Below are 18,897 nucleotides of genomic sequence, written 5' to 3'. Positions count from 1 at the left end.
ACATCAACAAAATAGTTTGAGCTATCAACATCTTTCTTGGATTCCCAGAGGTGTAGAAGGTCAGGAAGCTCCAGACAGCATCGTTTGGCTTGTTGTGGACTGGGTGATGTCTGCAAGGCGAAACAGCAAGAATTCTGTGCAATAACTTTATTAATAAGTACTCATTAGGGAACGCATGATAACATATATATACAATTTATCTAACACCAACCAATCAATCAATCAACCAATCAATCAATCAACCACTCAATCAATCACACAGGTGTTAACTAATTTGTAATTGTATTGCAAGCAATTTAAACTCTAATGGAATATGATGATGTCCATATCTGTCTTATCAAATTCTAATCCTACTTTACCTTTGTATAAGGCACAGGTGTCAAACTCAAGGCCTGGGGGCCAGATGCAGCCCGCCACATGATTTTATGCGGCCCGCGAAGACAATTTGTGCTTTTTATTCACGTGTCATTACTCGAATTGCAAATTGTCTTACCTTTTAATAATATTTGATTTTTAAATATTAGACCGGTTTTTATTTGTCTGATTTGAAAGCAAGTTACTTGCCAGTTTGTTTTGTAGCTTTTACTCTATATAATATGAGGTGCTCACACATTTATTTGGGTATGACAGTCATACCGGTCCTCCGAAAGAAGCTATGACTACACTGCAGCCCGTGAACAAATGTGTTTGACCCCCCTGGTACAAGGGATAGCCTTCTCATTGATCAATCACGTATCTTAAATCATGCTTTTCCTCCTTTGAAGCGACTATGTTCTTCAAACCCAAACGGCACCATTTTATAGGGAAAAAACTTGTCGAATCTATTTGTTTCCGACATAATACTTCCGCAATCATCTTAAATTTGTTCAGTTTATCAATCCCTTCCATTGTTTATCCTGCAAATGAATCACGTGAATAATGTGTTATTCAAACTTTAACGTTCATAATCCACCTGTCCCCAATTTGTTTGGAGTCTGTATGTTATTGTTCTAATTTTTTACATTTAATACTCTCCCACCTATTTGATCCTATCTTGTGAAGGTCTACAGTTTATTATAAGCTATTTTGAAACTCTTCACACTTGTTACCAGGCTTTGGCTCCATCTCATGATGTTGTCTCCCATTCACTTCATTTCTGCCGAGCTGCTTCTTCTCCTCCGTCCAGCATGTTGAAGACTTAAAAACCATCAAATCTGAAAACACTTAAAATCTCACAATTCCCCCCTTTGTTTTTTTTTCTACCTCCCCCTTTTGACACATTGTTAAAAAGTAAAAATAACAATGTCCATGGTGACATACCCATCGCCAGCTGGACTTCGGTGTACCTCCAGATGCCATCCTAGCCTGGAATCACCAATTCTCAGTCCCTGAAACTCGACTGGCAGCATCTCACATGGCTGTATGAACAAAAGCCACCACCCACCTGTAGCTGCGCATGCAGCTCTCCGTACAATAAACATCCATAATACCAAAAAAAAAAAAAAAATTCATAATGATAAAAATAATAATCCACACACGGGCGCATGTCAAACGCATGAAATAGAAAATTGGAGCCTGCCGAGCCTGTCATGAAACCGATCACATTTACAAACTCATTATGAAAAGTAAAGGGTTAGTTGTTAATGCATGTTCACAGACATGACACAAAATTCTCCAAGACTGCAGTTGACAACCTGCAAAGTAAACGCAAGTTTAACAAATAAAGCACAATCTGCTCCCTGGGTTGCTGTTAGAGGCTGCAATACAATTAGGTAAAACATCAAAACAAAGCAAGTCATCACAAATTCCGTCACATACATTTCGTCACACTGTCAGGTAAGTCCAGAGTTGTTGTCATACACTGTCTTGGCTCAGAGTCGTGATTGTCAATGCTGGTATAGTCACGTCTGGTCACAATCTTGAAATGGGCCTTCTCCATTGAAGTCTTTTGTTGTCAATGGTGCCCCAGAGTCATCCTAAACCCATATTTAGTCCAAAATGAGCCCTGATCAATCTTGCTTTTTCAAATCTGTAGTATCTCTATATTTTTCAGGTGAGAGGAATGTTATCCTCTGCTGTGATCACATCACCCCAACCTTAAATCATGTTAACCATTCACAATACACAAACCCCATCCCAAGTACAGACTTGACATTCATACAGCATTACAGACAAACTGTCATCCCACAACACACACATAAAACATACAATATTTTTTCCCCAATTAAAATTTCCTTTTTTTATTTTAAATCCAAAATTAATATCTAATTGTCTGGTCTCCTGTCCTCACATCGTTTGCCAATATGCATAATACTGGAACATGATTTAACTCCCCATTTGCTCACATCTCACACTTAGACTATTTGACACTTTGTGTTGAGCTGTAACTTCAATATTTCCACCTTCCCATATTTCTTCCACTAAACAGTTCCATTTTGCTTTCAGTTTAAATTCATCCCTCCAAATAACTACCTCTGGCAAAGAACCAAAAATTTTTAGAGCACTCCCTTTTACTGCTACCTTGTTCCTTCATTCATCTTTTCACAAGCATTACTGACCCTCCTAAGAAATAATGATACTGAAAATATACACAGCTTCCTCCTGCCACTTACACTATAACCTTGGATTATCGTTCTCATTTTTTGTTGATGCCAATTCTTAGAATTAAAAAGAAATACTTACTCTTGATAATTGAGTCACGCTATATCACAAATTTTGAAAACCTTCTTCCATGTTCCCCCTTTGTACCTATCAAAACCAATTAGAAATATTTTTGCTGTCATGATCATCATTGTGGTCCTCACACTTATTGTTCTTGTATTTTAAATTGGCAATTTTTGTACATTTGGAGCCCTTTGAGACTTGCTTGTGGGCTATATAAATACATTTGAATTGCCTTGACTTTATTATTATTCAACTTCTTCTGCATTCTTCTTCCTTTTATCCATCCATCCATCCATTTTCTGAACCGCTTAGTCCCCACGGGGGTCGCGGGCGTGCTGGAGCCTATCCCAGCCGTCATCGGGCAGTAGGCGGGGGACACCCTGAACTGGTTGCCAGCCAATCGCAGGGCACACAGAGACAGACAACCAATCGCACTCACACCTAGGGACAATTTGGAGTGATCAATCGGCCTACCAAGCATGTTTTTGGAATGTGGGAGGAAACCGGAGTGCCCGGAGAAAACCCACGCGGGCCCGGGGAGAACATGCAAACTCCACACAGGGAGGGCCGGAGGTGGAATCGAACCCGCACCCTCCTAACTGTGAGGCGGACGTGCTACCCAGTGCGCCACCGAGCCGCCCTTCTTCCTTTTATTTTATTTTTATCTTAACCAATACCACATAATTCATCTGATTTATTCCATTACACTTTTAACCTCCTAGATTCAAATTCAAATTTCACATCCTCACTTCCAACATTGCGGTAAAATTTTGCAAAATTTCATTTTTTCCCTTCGAATTTCTTCTAGTTTTCCTTTTTTCTTTTTTTTTTCACTGACTCAACCCATTTCAATTTTTTAACTGTTCATCTTATGCCTACCTATTCCAAAACTTCTCACTTTTTTTCATTCAAATTTTCAACTTTAAAATTCACACCCAATTTTACAAAATTATTTCTATATTTTTATCAATTTTCTAGCCAATTCAACACGTTCCAAATTTAAACATAATCTTGTAGCTTTCCCCGAATTTTTATTCAGCCTCTTCGCTTTCACACGCAATTTCTACAGAAATGAATAATTCTAGTTATTATTGTTAATCATCTGTGGCCCTCGTAAGGACAAGCCGCACCAGTAATGGATGGATGGATGGATTGTTAATCCTAACCCCAAGTGCCTATCATAAATTGCCATTTAAATCAATTGTCGCAAGGGTCATGTCATTGTATTGGTTATTTAAAGCCCTACTGTATTACTATTTTGCTGACTATCCAGAATTCCAACTTTCTTATGGCCCCTCACCCCTTCAAGCTGAAATATGCATCCTATAAATCAGTCGCAGTTGATGTGTAATTAAATTCTGTTGTTTTGATAAAGGTCAATTAAGTTTAGCAATTCAGCCTTCTGTTGCCCGAATCCAAATTTTCACTGGTCCAATTATAAAATTTCATTATTTCAGTTAGATTAATAATGTCTTCGAAATGCTAAGTTACATATAAAGATTTATGATTCAAATGATTTAATTTCTATTGATCAATGTCCACTTTACAAAGTTTCTGATCACGCTGTCGTATAATTTGTCAGTGCATCTTCACTGTTCATATCTATGTATTTTGTTTTTTATCCCCGTTTCAGTGTCAATAAGCAGCCTTATTATTCCCTCTTTTATTAAAACTCCTCAGTTATGTCTGCCCCAGCACCCAAACACACTTCCATCTCTTTTGTCCCACACTCCACCAACTTTGTAATGCTTCAGCAGTCTTTAGCAATGTGTCCAGTTTGACTTCATGTGACTCGTGCAAGTCTTTAGCAGCCTCTCCTCTTAGATTCTCATGATGATGATTCAGGGCTGAACCGTCCGCCATTCTCAAATGCGTCCATCTTGTCTTTGTTCTTTCAGTCCATTTTCTTTTTGATCTGCAACTGTGTGTATTCCACCAACTATATGGTTCTTGTCCTGTGAAGAGCTGTGCTTGCCCCCTTCAAGCATGATAATAGTTCCTGTTGTTCTCCCAAAGGTCAAAGGTGTTTCATGACCAGGGACAGTCCTCTGTTGATTTTGAGGCAGCCAGTAGAGTACAAGGACTCAGTTCAGGACTTGTGCCATGCGCTAGGGCAGAACACACTGGGACACAAATTTCACAAAACTATCTTCGTGTTATCAGTCTTCATGTGTAGTATTTGTTCCTTACACCCCAAATCTTCCCATTAACATATTGTATCCTATCAGTTGCGCACACTCATCATCTTACTATCAAGCCGCCCTTATCAAAAGCTTTTTTTTTTTTTTTTTTTCTCGAGTAATCCATCCACCCTACCCATTAACACGGCTAAAATCCTTGTTCCAGTGTTTATCATCAAATAAAGTTCCGAAATCCTTTGTAATAAACTGTAATGTAATTTAACAATCTACCAACATGGTTGTATATGCGGTGAATGTTATTGTTCAATCTATAGGTCATACAGCGCCGGTGTTCCAAATATGACACTCCTCCTTGATTTAACATCTCATAAGTTATTATTGTCAGCAGCGCTAAAGGATAGTGCTTGGAAGTGAATGTCTTATCAACCAATTTAAAACACATGCCACATTTGAGCTAGTATTCATTCCTTTATTTATTTCACATCCTCATGTTAGCTGGCATGTGTCAGAATTAAAATGGAATTTTGCTTTTAATTTTAAGTCTTTCAAAATTGCTATATCCTTACTGCACTGAGATAAACTGTTAAATATATCTTTAAAAACAAACAAAAACAATCTATGCTCCTGCACAGACTCTTAAAAGTGGCACCCAAATGCCAGATTACAAATCCAACCTCCTCCTTCACTCTGACATTTTTGATAAAACAGTCTACTTATCTAGACGCTGTCATCACATACGAAATAATGGCCTGCAAATTAAATATAATGTTGTTGCTGTGGTCCCTCAAAACATGTGACTAGAATTTGGACAATTATTAACCCCCATCAATTGATCAATTATCTCCTCACTAAATTCCCAGCCTGTTAACCTATCTGCATAAAGAAGACATTTACAATGCAGGGGATAAGAGAATAACAAGGAACACCTTAACAATAAACAAAATAAACCCAAACCACAATCAAAACCAAATAAACTAGGCCCATGACCTATGTAGACCAAGACAGTACTCCAAATATTTCCCCATTAAAATTTAAGCCCTTTTTTGTATAGAGCACCATTGATTTCTAATCATTGACCTAATTTTATCCTTAATTTAATCCCAATCACGAATGCCCACTACTTAATACTTTACTTGGTGTTCTTTTGATAAAAAGTGCCCCCTTGCAATGCCGTTTTTATTTGTTGTTTTTAACTCTAAGTGATTCAAATCTTTGACTGATCCTTACATGTGTCCTTGTACAGTCTTACGTCATAACCAATCAATAATTCCTCCTAAATTTAAAATCTGCAATCATAATTTAATTTTATCCAATTCTACAATGTATGTTCTCTCTTACTCTCACATTTTTATGAGGGCTGGGCACTCTCCTCGTTGGGCGAGTTTCTGACCACAACCCTCAGATTATTCTATCATTTCTAATATTTACATTTAACAATGCAAATCTGATAAACCATTGTCTAGCACACCGTTTCTGTGCACCAATTTAACGCAATTCCATCCTTTATAACGAACTGATACACAAAGACAAACATACACATAAACAAACACACGGGCCCACAACATAGACATGACAATCTTCCCAGCTGATAACAAGGGTGGGGGGGGGAGGCAACTGAAGTGCGGAGAGCCTCGCCACCAATGTAACCCCCCCACCTCTGTCCAAAATATGCATTTGTGCCCACCTGACCGTTTGGCCCAAACTTTAGAGCCGCACCCTTTTGAAAACAAAAATGGTTACAGTTTAACCCCACCACACAATGGGATATAACCTTCATGCTAATTAAATATACATTCTTTATCAAATTCTTGTTAAGCCATTTTGCTGACTCCAACTCTCATGCAAAATCAAAATAAAATCAACAATTTTATACAAATCAACTTATTGTTCTTCATGAACCACAAATCATCACTTCCATCCCATGAACAGCACCACAACTAATCACTCACTTCTTCAGCTGCGCCGCTGTCCCATCTGACAGCCAAGTCTGCTTTCCACACAATATCATCATAGACACACTTCAACAATTATGTAGCGACCTGGTTAACCCAGTTACCCTTCGCCCTAGACAACAATATAAGTCTCTAAGGTCGCACTATTGAGGTCGCCAGGCATCCGTCCTGCTATATCAGCGATGCCTTCACCATTTTTTTTTTTTTTCATGAGTCCCCGACTCGTATTGGTGGCCTGGCCGATCCAATCGACCCCGACCTTAGGCAACAGTATAAGTTCCTAAGTGTCTACTATTGAGGCCACTCAGGTGCCCATATGCTAGTCACTGGCATCCCACAAGTTCCAGCGGTGTGAGCGCCCTTTGCTGATCAGACAAAGTCCTCACCACCTTTCTTAATTCACCACGACTCGGACATCCCAGATGTCCCTCGCCTTAGACAGCCCTATAATGTTCTAAGGTCACACTATTGGAGTCGCTCGGCATCCGTCCTGCTATATCAGCGACGCCTTCACCTGTTTTTGTATTTTTTTTCCACAAATCACTTTTACCAAGTTCCACACAAACACACACTTCTATACAATATTGCTGAATTGGGAGAGAGAAACAAAGTTTCCCCCTTATCCAATTTACTCACTGCGTGCTCGTTTGATTTCTTCAGATTTAGGAAAATGCAAAGACACTGATTGGTTGAGTTCTTGTTCAGTAGCACATTTCAAACCTGATCACAGAACCAATCAAGTTTGTAGCAGTACTACTGTATTATGAACTTGTGCATGTTTAAACCTTGGCAAAGGCTACTGCAACAAATCACCCAAACCTACAATCTAGATCTTTGAGGTAAACAGTTTTATTTTCTTTCAAATACAAGTATACAAAGTTGTTCAGCAGCAGCAAATTGCAATGAGACACCCTTTTACAACCGACACCAACACAAATGGCAGCACTCCAGCAAAATGGGAGGAGTCACAGAATCTGCAAAAAAAAAAGTCAATGAAGTCAAGCTAAGGCATGTGAACATTTGAGTGTTCATGCTCAAAAAAAAACAAAACAGTAAATGTTTACACATTCTAAAATGATAGTCAACTAGTTCAACAATGTAAAGACTGCGGTTTACCAATCTTAAACAACTAAAACTCAAGTATTAATTGACGATGGGAAGAACACATTGAGGTCCTAAATAGGCTACCAAATACTTACATTGACATGTGTACGAAATCTCCAAGTACTTGCAAATGGTTAGGCATGGGTCTCCAAAAACAGCGTTGCATTTTACATTGCAGTAACAGTTCATCGCTCTTAAAAACATTTGTATTGTGACAAAAAATATTTAACTTGTGCATGTTTAAAACTTCAATCCAAATCTTTGAGGCATTTGAAGAACCAATGTTTTATTTTCCTTCAAATGCAAGTACAAAGTTGTTCAGTCAGCAATAAATTGCAATGACTGTTCAACTGGCAGCACAAATGGCAGGACTTTGGCTAATGGGGACGAGTCACAGGATCTGCAAAGAAGGCAGTCAATTAATTCAAGCTAAGGAATGTGGACATTTGGGTGAGTTAATGCTGCAAGGGAAAGAATACAGTAAATCTTTTTACACACACACACTTTCAAAAATGATAGTTACCTTAGTCAGCAAGTTAAACACTGAAATTATGGTTACGGAATCTTTAACTAGAAATTCAAGTATTAATTTACAATAGTAGCACACCTTGCAGTACTAAATAGGCTACCAAATACTTACATTGACATGTGTACGAAATCTCCAAGTACTTGTAAATTGTTATGCATGGGTCTCCAAAAAGAGCGTTGCTGGCGGTGATTGCACAGCCATATTTCCCATTGCACCTATGAATGAGGAAACAGGATTATTCCTTTTCAAAAACTAAAACATGCATCTGTGCCATTTTACATTTTGGCAACAAGGTCAGTTGGGTGCTTGCAGTCAACATTTTCTAGCTCAAGAGGTGCCCTTCTGTATGAACATGTGGTCCGGTCACGGCGTCCGTAGTCTGCGCCATAGACGTAAATAACTTGTCCTAAATCTGGCATCAGGATGAGAGAAAGAAGGTTGGTGATGGACCGGCAGCGGAAAAGCAGCAATACATTTATGGCATGTGCATAAAAATGGATTCTCTATTGAATGAGTCCAAAATCCCATTTTATACTTTAGTTTTTAAATTCTGTTAATTTCAGAATTGGGTGGGGGGGTTACCAGTAGATTGTGCACAAACATGCCTGGCAGGGGTGATGGGCCCGACAAAGGCCATCACAACAAATGCTGCACAAGTCACAAAAGTTAGAAATTGGGGATGTATCTTACCACAATGCAGGTGTGCCACAGATCCCTCACATGTCACCACAGTAACTGTTGAAGTAAATTAAAAGTTAGAATCGTGCACACTTTTCAGCAGATGAAGACATACTTGCTGGCAAGCAGGTAAAGTTGGTCTGCAAATACTTGAAGGTGTCAGCACAGGGGTCAGGTTTGCGGAAAGCCTCCAAACTCAATTCACACAATTTCTTGCCATTGCAACTGTAGACAATTGGCACAAGTCAGCAAATGCAAAGATAAATCAGTCCTTTTGAACGTTATCGTTAGACGGGCAAGCCACCAATCTCACCTCAGTTACAAATAGGGTGGGGGGGCAGATTGCCACATTTATGCGAGCAACTATTAGGTTTCCAACAACTCATGCCCAAAGCATACCTTTTCTTGATCCTGTTAGCAGTGTTTGGCTGAGCGCAGTGAGTGTTAGCCAGATACTTTTTAGGGTTGTCATCAGCGCAGACCAGTGAGCTTGAGCGACCATACAAAGCTTCCTGGACTTTGATTACTCCATGATCTGTTACACAAGTGCGTAATTAACATGGAACGTAGTCTGGTTGCAGTCAGCTTTTTAGCAGGATAAAGTTGAGAACAAAATCTTAATTGAGGGAATAGCTCTAGTTCCGCTAAGCCAATCAACGCCGTTAAGAACATGACATTTAAAGACACAGGCTGAATGAAGTCTTACCACAGTATAGGCGATGGACTCGCAAATCGCCGTAATCACATGTGGTAATTTTGTCTGCAGAATCAACAACTGCAAAGGGGTGGGGGGAATTAAATTAGTTTAAACAAGTTTCAGAAACAGGAATCATACTACATATAGACATAAACTTTGACAGTCACCTGCTATGAGGAGCAGACACGTTGCTGTCAGCACTGAAAAACAAATATCAGCTCAGCTTGACCAACAATGGCTGTGGACATTTTATTTTGGACAGTAAACTTTTTCTCTGCTTGTTCTATGGAAAAGGTTGGCTGATTAACAGACAGACAGATGTGTATATTACTGAAAGCATCTTGAGAAAAGCTCAATCCTGTTCATACAACGATATTTTAAGTTTACATCTGCTATGACTACAAAAATCAACACCCTTTGGTGAGGTTGATTCGTAATAATATTTGTACTTCATTCCTCACTTTGCATTCTTGAAACAAGCACTTGATTTGGAACATGCATATTTATTTTTCTTAAGGCCATACTCACAAACTGCTGTGGTAAGTCTGAAGCAGCCCGATGCCATTTTTTCACACGACCCAGTCTGTAACACTTGTACATGGTGAGGTGAGGATCACTCCAATTTATTGTGGCTGCACGGCTTCCAGCCAATGTGCTAATCAACAGCTACGCCTCCAATGGGTGGATCGATCAACTCAACATCCCCTCATCTGAAAAAAAAAAAATCTTTCTGCGTTGCAGGACAAAACCTGTCAAAACAAAAAATAAATAAAAGTGAAAATTGAAACAAACATTAAAAATATATAGTTGAAAAAATACATTGTAAAAATATATGGAAACAAAACAACAAGAGCATTTGCTGCAAAATGTAAGTAAAAACACCAAAAATAAATAAATGTGGAAATACAAAAATAAATATATATACATAGGATTAAATATCATCCATCCATTATTGGTACCACTTGTCCCCCCCCACGGGGGTCACCGGCGTGCTGGAGCCTATCCCAGTAGACATCGGGCAGTTGGCGGGGGACACCCTGAACTGGTTGCCAGCCAATCGCAGGGCACACAGAGACAAACAACCATCCGCACTCTCACTCACACTTCGGGACAATTTGGAGTGCCCAATCGGACTGACTACCAAGCATGTTTTTGGGATGTGGGAGGAAACCGGAGTGCCCGGAGAAAACCCACGGGGGCCCGGGGAGAACATGCAAACTCCACACAGAGAGGGCCGGAGGTGGAATCAAACCCGCACCCTCCTAACTGTGAGGCGGCTGTGCTAACCAGTGGGTCACCGAGCCACCACTGATTAAATGTCAATGTATATGTATTGTTTTTTTGCAATTATATATCTTCATTTTCTCACTTTTATTTATTTTTCATTTTGGGCAGTTTTAATCCTCCATAGAAGGTGAACAGCATTTTTTGTCAGGCCATTATTGTAGGAACCGATTTATTGAAAACATTCCGACAGGATTGAAATGATGAGGGGGCGGCGCTATTGATTACCAGGTTGGATGTAAGCCTGGCATTCGTTATAAAAACACGTGGTCCTCTGTTAAATTTTGGGGGTATTCATCTAGGTAGGGATGTGCTGATCAGAAAAGAAATAATATTTACTTTTTCAAGAGAATGAATGCAAAATCACTGGTGGCACAATATGCAACTATTCAGTCAAAACGTTAACTAAAAACCTTAGCAGCTCAAGTCTCAACAGATGTAATTGTGCAAAAAGACAAATGAATAACATGCCACATAAATATTTCATGGTTCACAATATCATAAAGTGAAAAAAATAGTATTACATCACTGGCAGATGCAGTGCATCAGTATACTTCCTTGGTTGGCTCTTAAAACGGTTCCAAGCGGCTGTTTACCATCAATCCCTATGGCGACGATGTAAATGCAGCAGGTCACTCAGTCAGCGGCAGCAACACCCAATGATAGTTTTTGTTGAAGACTGCGGCACATTTGTGTATTTCACCTTGTTGTGCAAAAGTTTCTTTTTTTTTTTTTTTTTAAGTTTGCACTTGCGTTCTGCTTTCAAGGACTACTCACAAATTTAGAAAACTCAATCCCGGTTAACATACATTGTCTGAGGAAGACACTGAACATTATTTTGATCCCAATAGGACCAAACAGCACCATTCATGGTAGCATCACTTCTATCACTCAGAATAGAGACAACCTCCCATTTTCTAACTAATTCCAAGCCATCAACCATTTTAACCAATGGTGATTCCTAACGACTCAGTCTGAGTTTTGATAGTTTAACAGTGGGTTAGTCTTACTTGCACCAAAGAGTAATAAGTCTGAGCACTTTGCAAGGAGTACATGGAAGCACACAATTGGTTTGACTTTGTCTTAGGTGTTTTTAGCAATAACGGCTCTAAGCAAAGTCAGAGGTTTAAGATTAAGGTGACATGATACAAAAGTTTGTAAAAGCAAAAGGGTGTTTTGTATGTTTTACATGCAAAATTTGGGCACAAGGTTTTGGAATAATACCGTACACATTTACCACTATGGGAAACTGCTTCTACTTCAACATTTTCGCTTTCAAACCTGATCACAGAACCAATCAAGTTTGTAGCAGTACTACTGTATTATGAACTTGTGCATGTTTAAACCTTGGCAAAGGCTACTGCAACAAATCACCCAAACGTACAATCTAGATCTTTGAGGAAAACAGTTTTATTTTCTTTCAAATACAAGTATACAAAGTTGTTCAGCAGCAGCAAATTGCAATGAGACACCCTTTTACAACCGACACCAACACAAATGGCAGCACTCCAGCTAAAGGGGAGGAGTCACAGAATCTGCAAAAAAAAAAAAAGATGTCAATGAAGTCAAGTTAAGGCATGTTAACATTTGAGTGTTCATGCTCAAAAAAAAAAAAAAAGTAAATGTTTACACATTCTAAAATGATGGTCAACTAGTTCAACAATGTAAAGACTGCGGTTTACCAATCTTAAACAACTAAAATTCAAGTATTAATTGACGATGGGAAGAACACATTGAGGCCCTAAATAGGCTACCAAATACTTACATTGACAAGTACCGTAATTTCCGGACTATAAGCCGTGACTTTTTTCCAAAATGTTGAACCCTGCGGCTTATAGTCAGGTGCGGCTTATATAAGATTTTTCGTGATTTTTGTGATGACGTGATCACTTTTATACACTCGTAAAAAGGCTGTGGACCACTGTTGTGCGGTATCTTGAAGAAAAAAAACAAAAATACTATTTTGAAACACTATGGCTGCTGCTTATTCTGGCTGTGTTGCTTGTGACTATTATGAGCTTTAGTAGGAATGCACGCTAGGTGACCTGTGTCAAAGGGCTCTAAACCCTTTGTTACCATGTGACTCAGAGATTACACAAAGCAGTGGCGCTGTTTGGACCATCTGCATTGTATTAAAACCCAATCAATCAGCATTTAAATTCAATTCTGACATTTTGCTCACCAAAAACAAGATGTAATGAATGTGAACTTTTAATGCATTTTATTTAGGTTACTTTGAACCCTCAGGCTTAAATGGCGGCACAGCGTACTTACGAATTTTTACGGCTTTCTGTGTACCTTCTTTCTTTGTAAAAAAAACTCATGTGCACGTGCGGCTTATAGTCCAGTGCGGCTTATGTAAGAAAAAAACTAATATCCCTGAATTTGAGCTGGTGCGGTTTATAGTCCGGTGCGGCTTATAGTCCGGAAATTACAGTACTTGTAAATTGTTAGGCATGGGTCTCCAAAAACAGTGTTGCATTTTACATTGCAGTAACAGTTCATCGCTCTTAAAAACATTTGTATTGTGACAAAAAATATTAACTTGTGCATGTTTTAAACTTCAATCCAAATCTTTGAGGCATTATTTGAAGAACCAATGTTTTATTTTCCTTCAAATGCAAGTACAAAGTTGTTCAGTCAGCAATAAATTGCAATGACTGTTCAACTGGCAGCACAAATGGCAGGACTCTGGCTAATGGGGACGAGTCACAGGATCTGCAAAAAAGGCAGTCAATTAATTCAAGCTAAGGAATGTGGACATTTGGGCGAGTTAATGCTGCAAGGGAAGGAATACAGTAAATCTTTTTACACACACTTTCAAAAATGATAGTTATCTTAGTCAGCAACACTGAAATTGTGGTTACCAAATCTTGAACTAGAAATGCAAGTATTAATTTACAATAGGAAGCACACCTTGCAGTACTAAATAGGCTACCAAATACTTACATTGACATGTGTACGAAATCTCCAAGTACTTGTAAATTGTTATGCATGGGTCTCCAAAAACAGCGTTGCTGGCGGGGATTGCACAGCCATATTTTCCATTGCACCTATGAATGAGGAAATGGGATTATTCCTTTTCAAAAACTAAAACATGCATCTGTGCCATTTTACATTTTGGCAACAAGGTCAGTTGGGTGCTTGCAGTCAACATTTTCTAGCTCAAGAGGTGCCCTTCTGTATGAACATGTGGTCCGGTCACGGCGTCCGTAGTCTGCGCCATAGACGTAAATAACTCGTCCTAAATCTGGCATCAGGATGAGAGAAAGAAGGTTGGTGATGGACCGGCAACGGAAAAGCATCAATACATTTATTGCATGTGCATAAAAATGGATTCTCTATTGAATGAGTCCAAAATCCCATTTTATACTTTAGTTTTTAAATTCTGTTAATTTCAGAATTGGGGGGGGGTTACCAGTAGATTGTGCACAAACATGCCTGGCAGGGGTGATGGGACCGACCAAGGCCATCACAACAAATGCTGCACAATTCACAAAAGTTAGAAATTGGGGATACATCTTACCACAATGCAGGTGTGCCACAGATCCCTCACATGTCACCACAGTAACTGTTGAAGTAAATTAAAAGTTAGAATCGTGCACACTTTTCAGCAGATGAAGACATACTTGCTGGTAAGCAGGTAAAGTTGGTCTGCAAATACTTGAACGTGTCAGCACAGGGGTCAGGTTTGCGGAACTCCTCCAAACTCAATTCACACAATTTCTTGCCATTGCAGCTGTAGACAATTGGCACAAGTCAGCAAATGCAAAGATAAATCAGTCCTTTTGAAAGTTATCGTTGGACGGGCAAGCCACCAATCTCACCTCAGTTACAAATAGGGTGGGGGGGGAGATTGCCACATTTATGCGAGCAACTATTAGGTTTCCAAAAACTCATGCCCAAAGCATACCTTTTCTTGATCCTGTTAGCAGTGTTTGGCTGAGTGCAGTGAGTGTTAGCCAGATACTTTTTAGGGTTGTCATCAGCGCAGACCAGTGAGCTTGAGCGACCATACAAAGCTTCCTGGACTTTGATTACTCCATGATCTGTTACACAAGTGCGTAATTAACATGGAACGTAGTCTGGTTTGCAGTCAGTTTTTTAGCAGGATAAAGTTCAGAACAAATCTTAATTGAGGGAATAGCTCTAGTTCTGCTAAGCCAATCAACTCCGTTAAGAACATGACATTTAAAGACACAGGCTGAAGTCTTACCACAGTATAGGCGATGGACTCGCAAATCGCCGTAATCACATGTGGTAATTTTGTCTGCAGAATCAACAACTGCAAAGGGGTGGGGGGAATTAAATTAGTTTTAACAAGTTTCAGAAACAGGAATCATACTACATATAGACCTGAACTTTGACAGTCACCTGCTATGAGGAGCAGACACGTTGCTGTCAGCACTGAAAAACAAATATCAGCTGAGCTTGACCAACAATGGCTGTGGACATTTTATTTTGGACAGTAATTTTTTTCTCTGCTTTTTCTATGGAAAAGGTTGGCTGATTAACAGACAGATGTGTATATTACTGAAAGCATCTTGAGAAAAGCTCAATCCTGTTCATACAACGATATTTTAAGGTTACATCTGCTTTGACTACAAATATCAACACCCTTTGGTGAGGTTGATTTGTAATTACAATATTTGTACTTCCTCCCTTTGCATTCCTGAAAGAATCACTCAAGTCGGAACATGCATATTTGTCTGAAGGTAATACTCACAAACTGCTGTGGTAAGTCTGACGAAGCCCATTGCCATTTTTTCACACAGCCCAGTCCGTAGCACTTGTACATGGTGAGGTGAGGATCACTCCAATTTATAGTGGCTACACGGCTTCCAGGCAATCTGCTAATCAACAGCCACACCTCCAATGGGCAAATCGATCAACTCAACACCCCCTCATTTAAAAAAAAAAAAAAAAAAAAAAACCTGTTTAGGACAAAACCTGTCAAAATGAAAATTAAATAAATAAAAGTGAAAAAAAAAACATTAAAACCATATAATTGAGAAAATACATTCGAAAAATATATGGAAATATAAACACAAGTGTTTACTACAATATATAAAAAAATTGAAAATAAAAAACGTAAAAATATTAAAAATGAATAGCAAAATAGATGTAGGAATAAATATAAAATAGAATGAAATATCAATATATGCATTCTTTTTTTTTTCAATTACATATCTTTTATATTTATTCTCATTTTCACTTTTATTTTTATTTTTGATTTTGGCAGTTATAGTCCTCCATAGAAGATGGCCAGCATTTTTTGTCAGGCCATTATTTTAGGAATCGATTTATTGTTCAAAACATTCCAACAGGACTGAAACGATGAGGGGGCGGGGCTATTGATTACCAGATTGGCTATAAGCCTGGCATTTGCTATAAAAACACATGGTCCTCTTCTCATCATCATCATCGGTTGTCTTACAGACTGCATCGTGCAAAAGAATGGCTGCTTCGCTGAGATTTAGTGCAGCATTATGTGAGTACCCACTTTAAAGGCAAATCCGCTACATGTCAATTGTTAATTTCAAGGCGCCTGAGTCTAAATTTGACAGTTTGTACCAGTGTAATTTTCTCCTCACAAAGCTAGTACTGTGTTGTTTTTTTTTTACCCCCATGTAACACACGTGCGTCTTAGCCTTCATGGTTACAAGGCGGGTTTGGCATTTTTAGCTGTCGGCAATAATGAAGAGTTCCAATGATAAACATGATGTTGTGTGGAAGAATTATTAAATAATCCAGGTATTTGAAAAATATACAATTTAATGATAAACACAATCTCATATAGCCTTTGTAAAACAGGATAAGAAACAATCTCAGTAGAGATATCTTTGGCCAGTCCTTAAATTGTATTTTTTAATTTTTCAGTGCTGTCAGCAATGGCTTTGCTTCTCACACCAGGTGACTATCAGATTTAATGCCCAGCATACGCAAGTAGCCTTTCATTTCCATTTTTCTTAAATAATCTGCTGATGTATTCACATTGGTTTCTGCAGTTTATGCTGGAGAGCAAGTGACAACCTGTGATTGGTATGGTTTAAACATCCATCGCCTGCACTGTGGTAAGACATGGTCTTAAGAGTTTATTTTAGTTTTGGCTTTTTTTTTTTCTTTTTTTTTTAAGGCAAGCTCTAATTTAAAGATGGTCAACCCAATGCCATGTTGATTGCTGTCTTTCCCTCCCAGATCATGGTGTGATCAACGTGCAGCAGGCTTTGTATGGTCGCGCAAGTTCACTGATCTGCCATGAGGGCAAATCTCATCAAGAGCTGGCTAACGTACGATGTGCTCAGCAAGGCACTTTCGACAAAATTAAGACAAGGTATTCATTGGGTTTATTTGACGATCGTTGGCATTGGTTTTGTCTTAAAAATGTTTATACAGTATCACCTTTAAAAAAAAAAAAAAATCTATGCTGCTACCCTTGACAATCCCAGATGTCTGCATCGCATTTTGATAGAGTTGAATGTGTTACAGCAGAAAATGGAAGAACTGTCTCTTTAGTTAGTAAAACTGAGAAACATTTCCTAGAGAATTGTCTACAAAAATCATGACCGACATAAATTGTACTGATACATTTTTGAAGTCAAAACATGACTTCACATCTACATATTGTAGAATAGCAGCTGTCTGGCATCACCCATGTGATAATAGCTTATGAAAAGTGTAAGATGTGGATTATGCTTACTTTTTAAAGGAACACTGTCGAGCCATGCTGTTTGTTTCCAGATGCAATGGAAAGACGGTGTGCGAAGTGGGCATCAATGACTTGCGCAACCCCGATCCATGTCCTGGCACCTTCAAATATTTGCAAACAAACTTCACCTGCTTGTATGCATGTAAGTCACCTGTGTGCCATAGTGTACATTCAGTACCTTAATTTAAATTTTCTCTACAGTTACTAGTGTGGCGTGTGAACAGTCAGAGGCATATTTGTATTGTGGTGAGACACAATTTTCTTAACTGAATTCCCATTATGAACATTCTTTGCGTATTTGGCTGATCTTTCATCTTGATGTCAGATCCGCAAACTGTTATTTTCGTCTACGGTGCGGACTATGGACGCCGTGACCGAGTGACGTGTGCAAACAAAAGGCACCTAAAAGAGATTGAAAATACAAACTGTCTGCACCCAACGGACATTGTTGCCTCAAGGTATGGTAACTCAAGTCAACCTGTTCATCACAATTATCACCTTGTTCTAAATACCTGCAGTTTGTCTACATGCACTGATTGATTGGTGACGATACAAAATGTAACCTGTTTTTTCTCAGGTGCAATGGAAAACGCAGCTGTAGGATCGCAGCCACAAATTATTTGTTTGGAGACCCCTGTGTAGGCACCTACAAGTACTTGGAAGTTTCTTACACGTGTCACTGTAAGTAGTTTGTTGCTCATGTAGAAAGTGACTTTCTCTTCACAGAAAAAGCTTTGAAAATGTGTCCTTGTATTTTTTGGTGACATTAACAAATTTGTTTAATCGTAAGTCATTGTTTTGGATGCGTAGCTTGTACATTTTGCAATTGTATTACAAAGAAGTTTACAGTAGATTTTCAAATGTATTTAATCATGGTACAGTCTAAACTTTTTTTTTCTTTTTCCTTACAGCTCCAGGGAGTGCTGTCAAAAATTATTACTAAATTTGTGGTTATGGTACCTGCATTTTTGAGTCCATTGTGCAACTGTACACTTGCTGGTTCCATACTTTTGGTCATGCCGTTTCAGTCAGTAGCGGTCAAATGTCACTGTTCAAATTGGATCCACACCCCTTTTCCCCTCAATAAAGAGACTTGAATTCAATGCTTGTGAAATGTTACCAAATGACTACCTCTTATGCAGTGTGCACCCTTAAAACAA

General features: G+C 38.8%; 2 protein-coding genes across 2 annotated transcripts; one reads left to right on the top strand and one right to left on the bottom strand.

Annotated features, from left to right (window-relative positions):
* Positions 1–8,100: 8,100 nt before the first annotated feature.
* LOC125988796 (L-rhamnose-binding lectin CSL1-like) lies at positions 8,101–15,879 on the bottom strand. Its single transcript, XM_068649941.1, has 17 exons — positions 15,755–15,879; positions 15,403–15,435; positions 15,245–15,313; positions 14,942–15,077; positions 14,658–14,767; positions 14,555–14,599; positions 14,146–14,278; positions 13,978–14,081; positions 10,273–10,335; positions 9,912–9,944; positions 9,754–9,822; positions 9,447–9,582; positions 9,163–9,272; positions 9,060–9,104; positions 8,649–8,781; positions 8,481–8,584; positions 8,101–8,240 (listed from the first exon to the last, which is right to left on the bottom strand). The coding sequence occupies exons 1-17, from the start codon at positions 15,789–15,791 to the stop codon at positions 8,218–8,220; spliced, it is 1,383 nt and encodes a 460-aa protein (XP_068506042.1). The 5' UTR covers positions 15,792–15,879; the 3' UTR covers positions 8,101–8,217.
* Positions 15,880–16,393: 514 nt separating this feature from the next.
* LOC125989016 (L-rhamnose-binding lectin SML-like) lies at positions 16,394–18,840 on the top strand. The gene is made up of 9 exons (XM_049754968.1): positions 16,394–16,519; positions 16,909–16,941; positions 17,037–17,102; positions 17,227–17,362; positions 17,770–17,879; positions 17,939–17,983; positions 18,063–18,195; positions 18,315–18,418; positions 18,649–18,840. Exons 1-9 carry the CDS (start codon positions 16,429–16,431, stop codon positions 18,678–18,680), a joined length of 750 nt encoding a protein of 249 aa, XP_049610925.1. The 5' UTR covers positions 16,394–16,428; the 3' UTR covers positions 18,681–18,840.
* Positions 18,841–18,897: the final 57 nt, after the last annotated feature.

This window comes from Syngnathus scovelli, chromosome 2 (assembly GCF_024217435.2).
Source record: "Syngnathus scovelli strain Florida chromosome 2, RoL_Ssco_1.2, whole genome shotgun sequence".
Taxonomy (NCBI): Eukaryota; Metazoa; Chordata; class Actinopteri; order Syngnathiformes; family Syngnathidae; genus Syngnathus; species Syngnathus scovelli.
Note: the sequence above shows the minus strand (reverse complement) of the source record. Positions and strands in the feature narration are given on the sequence as shown.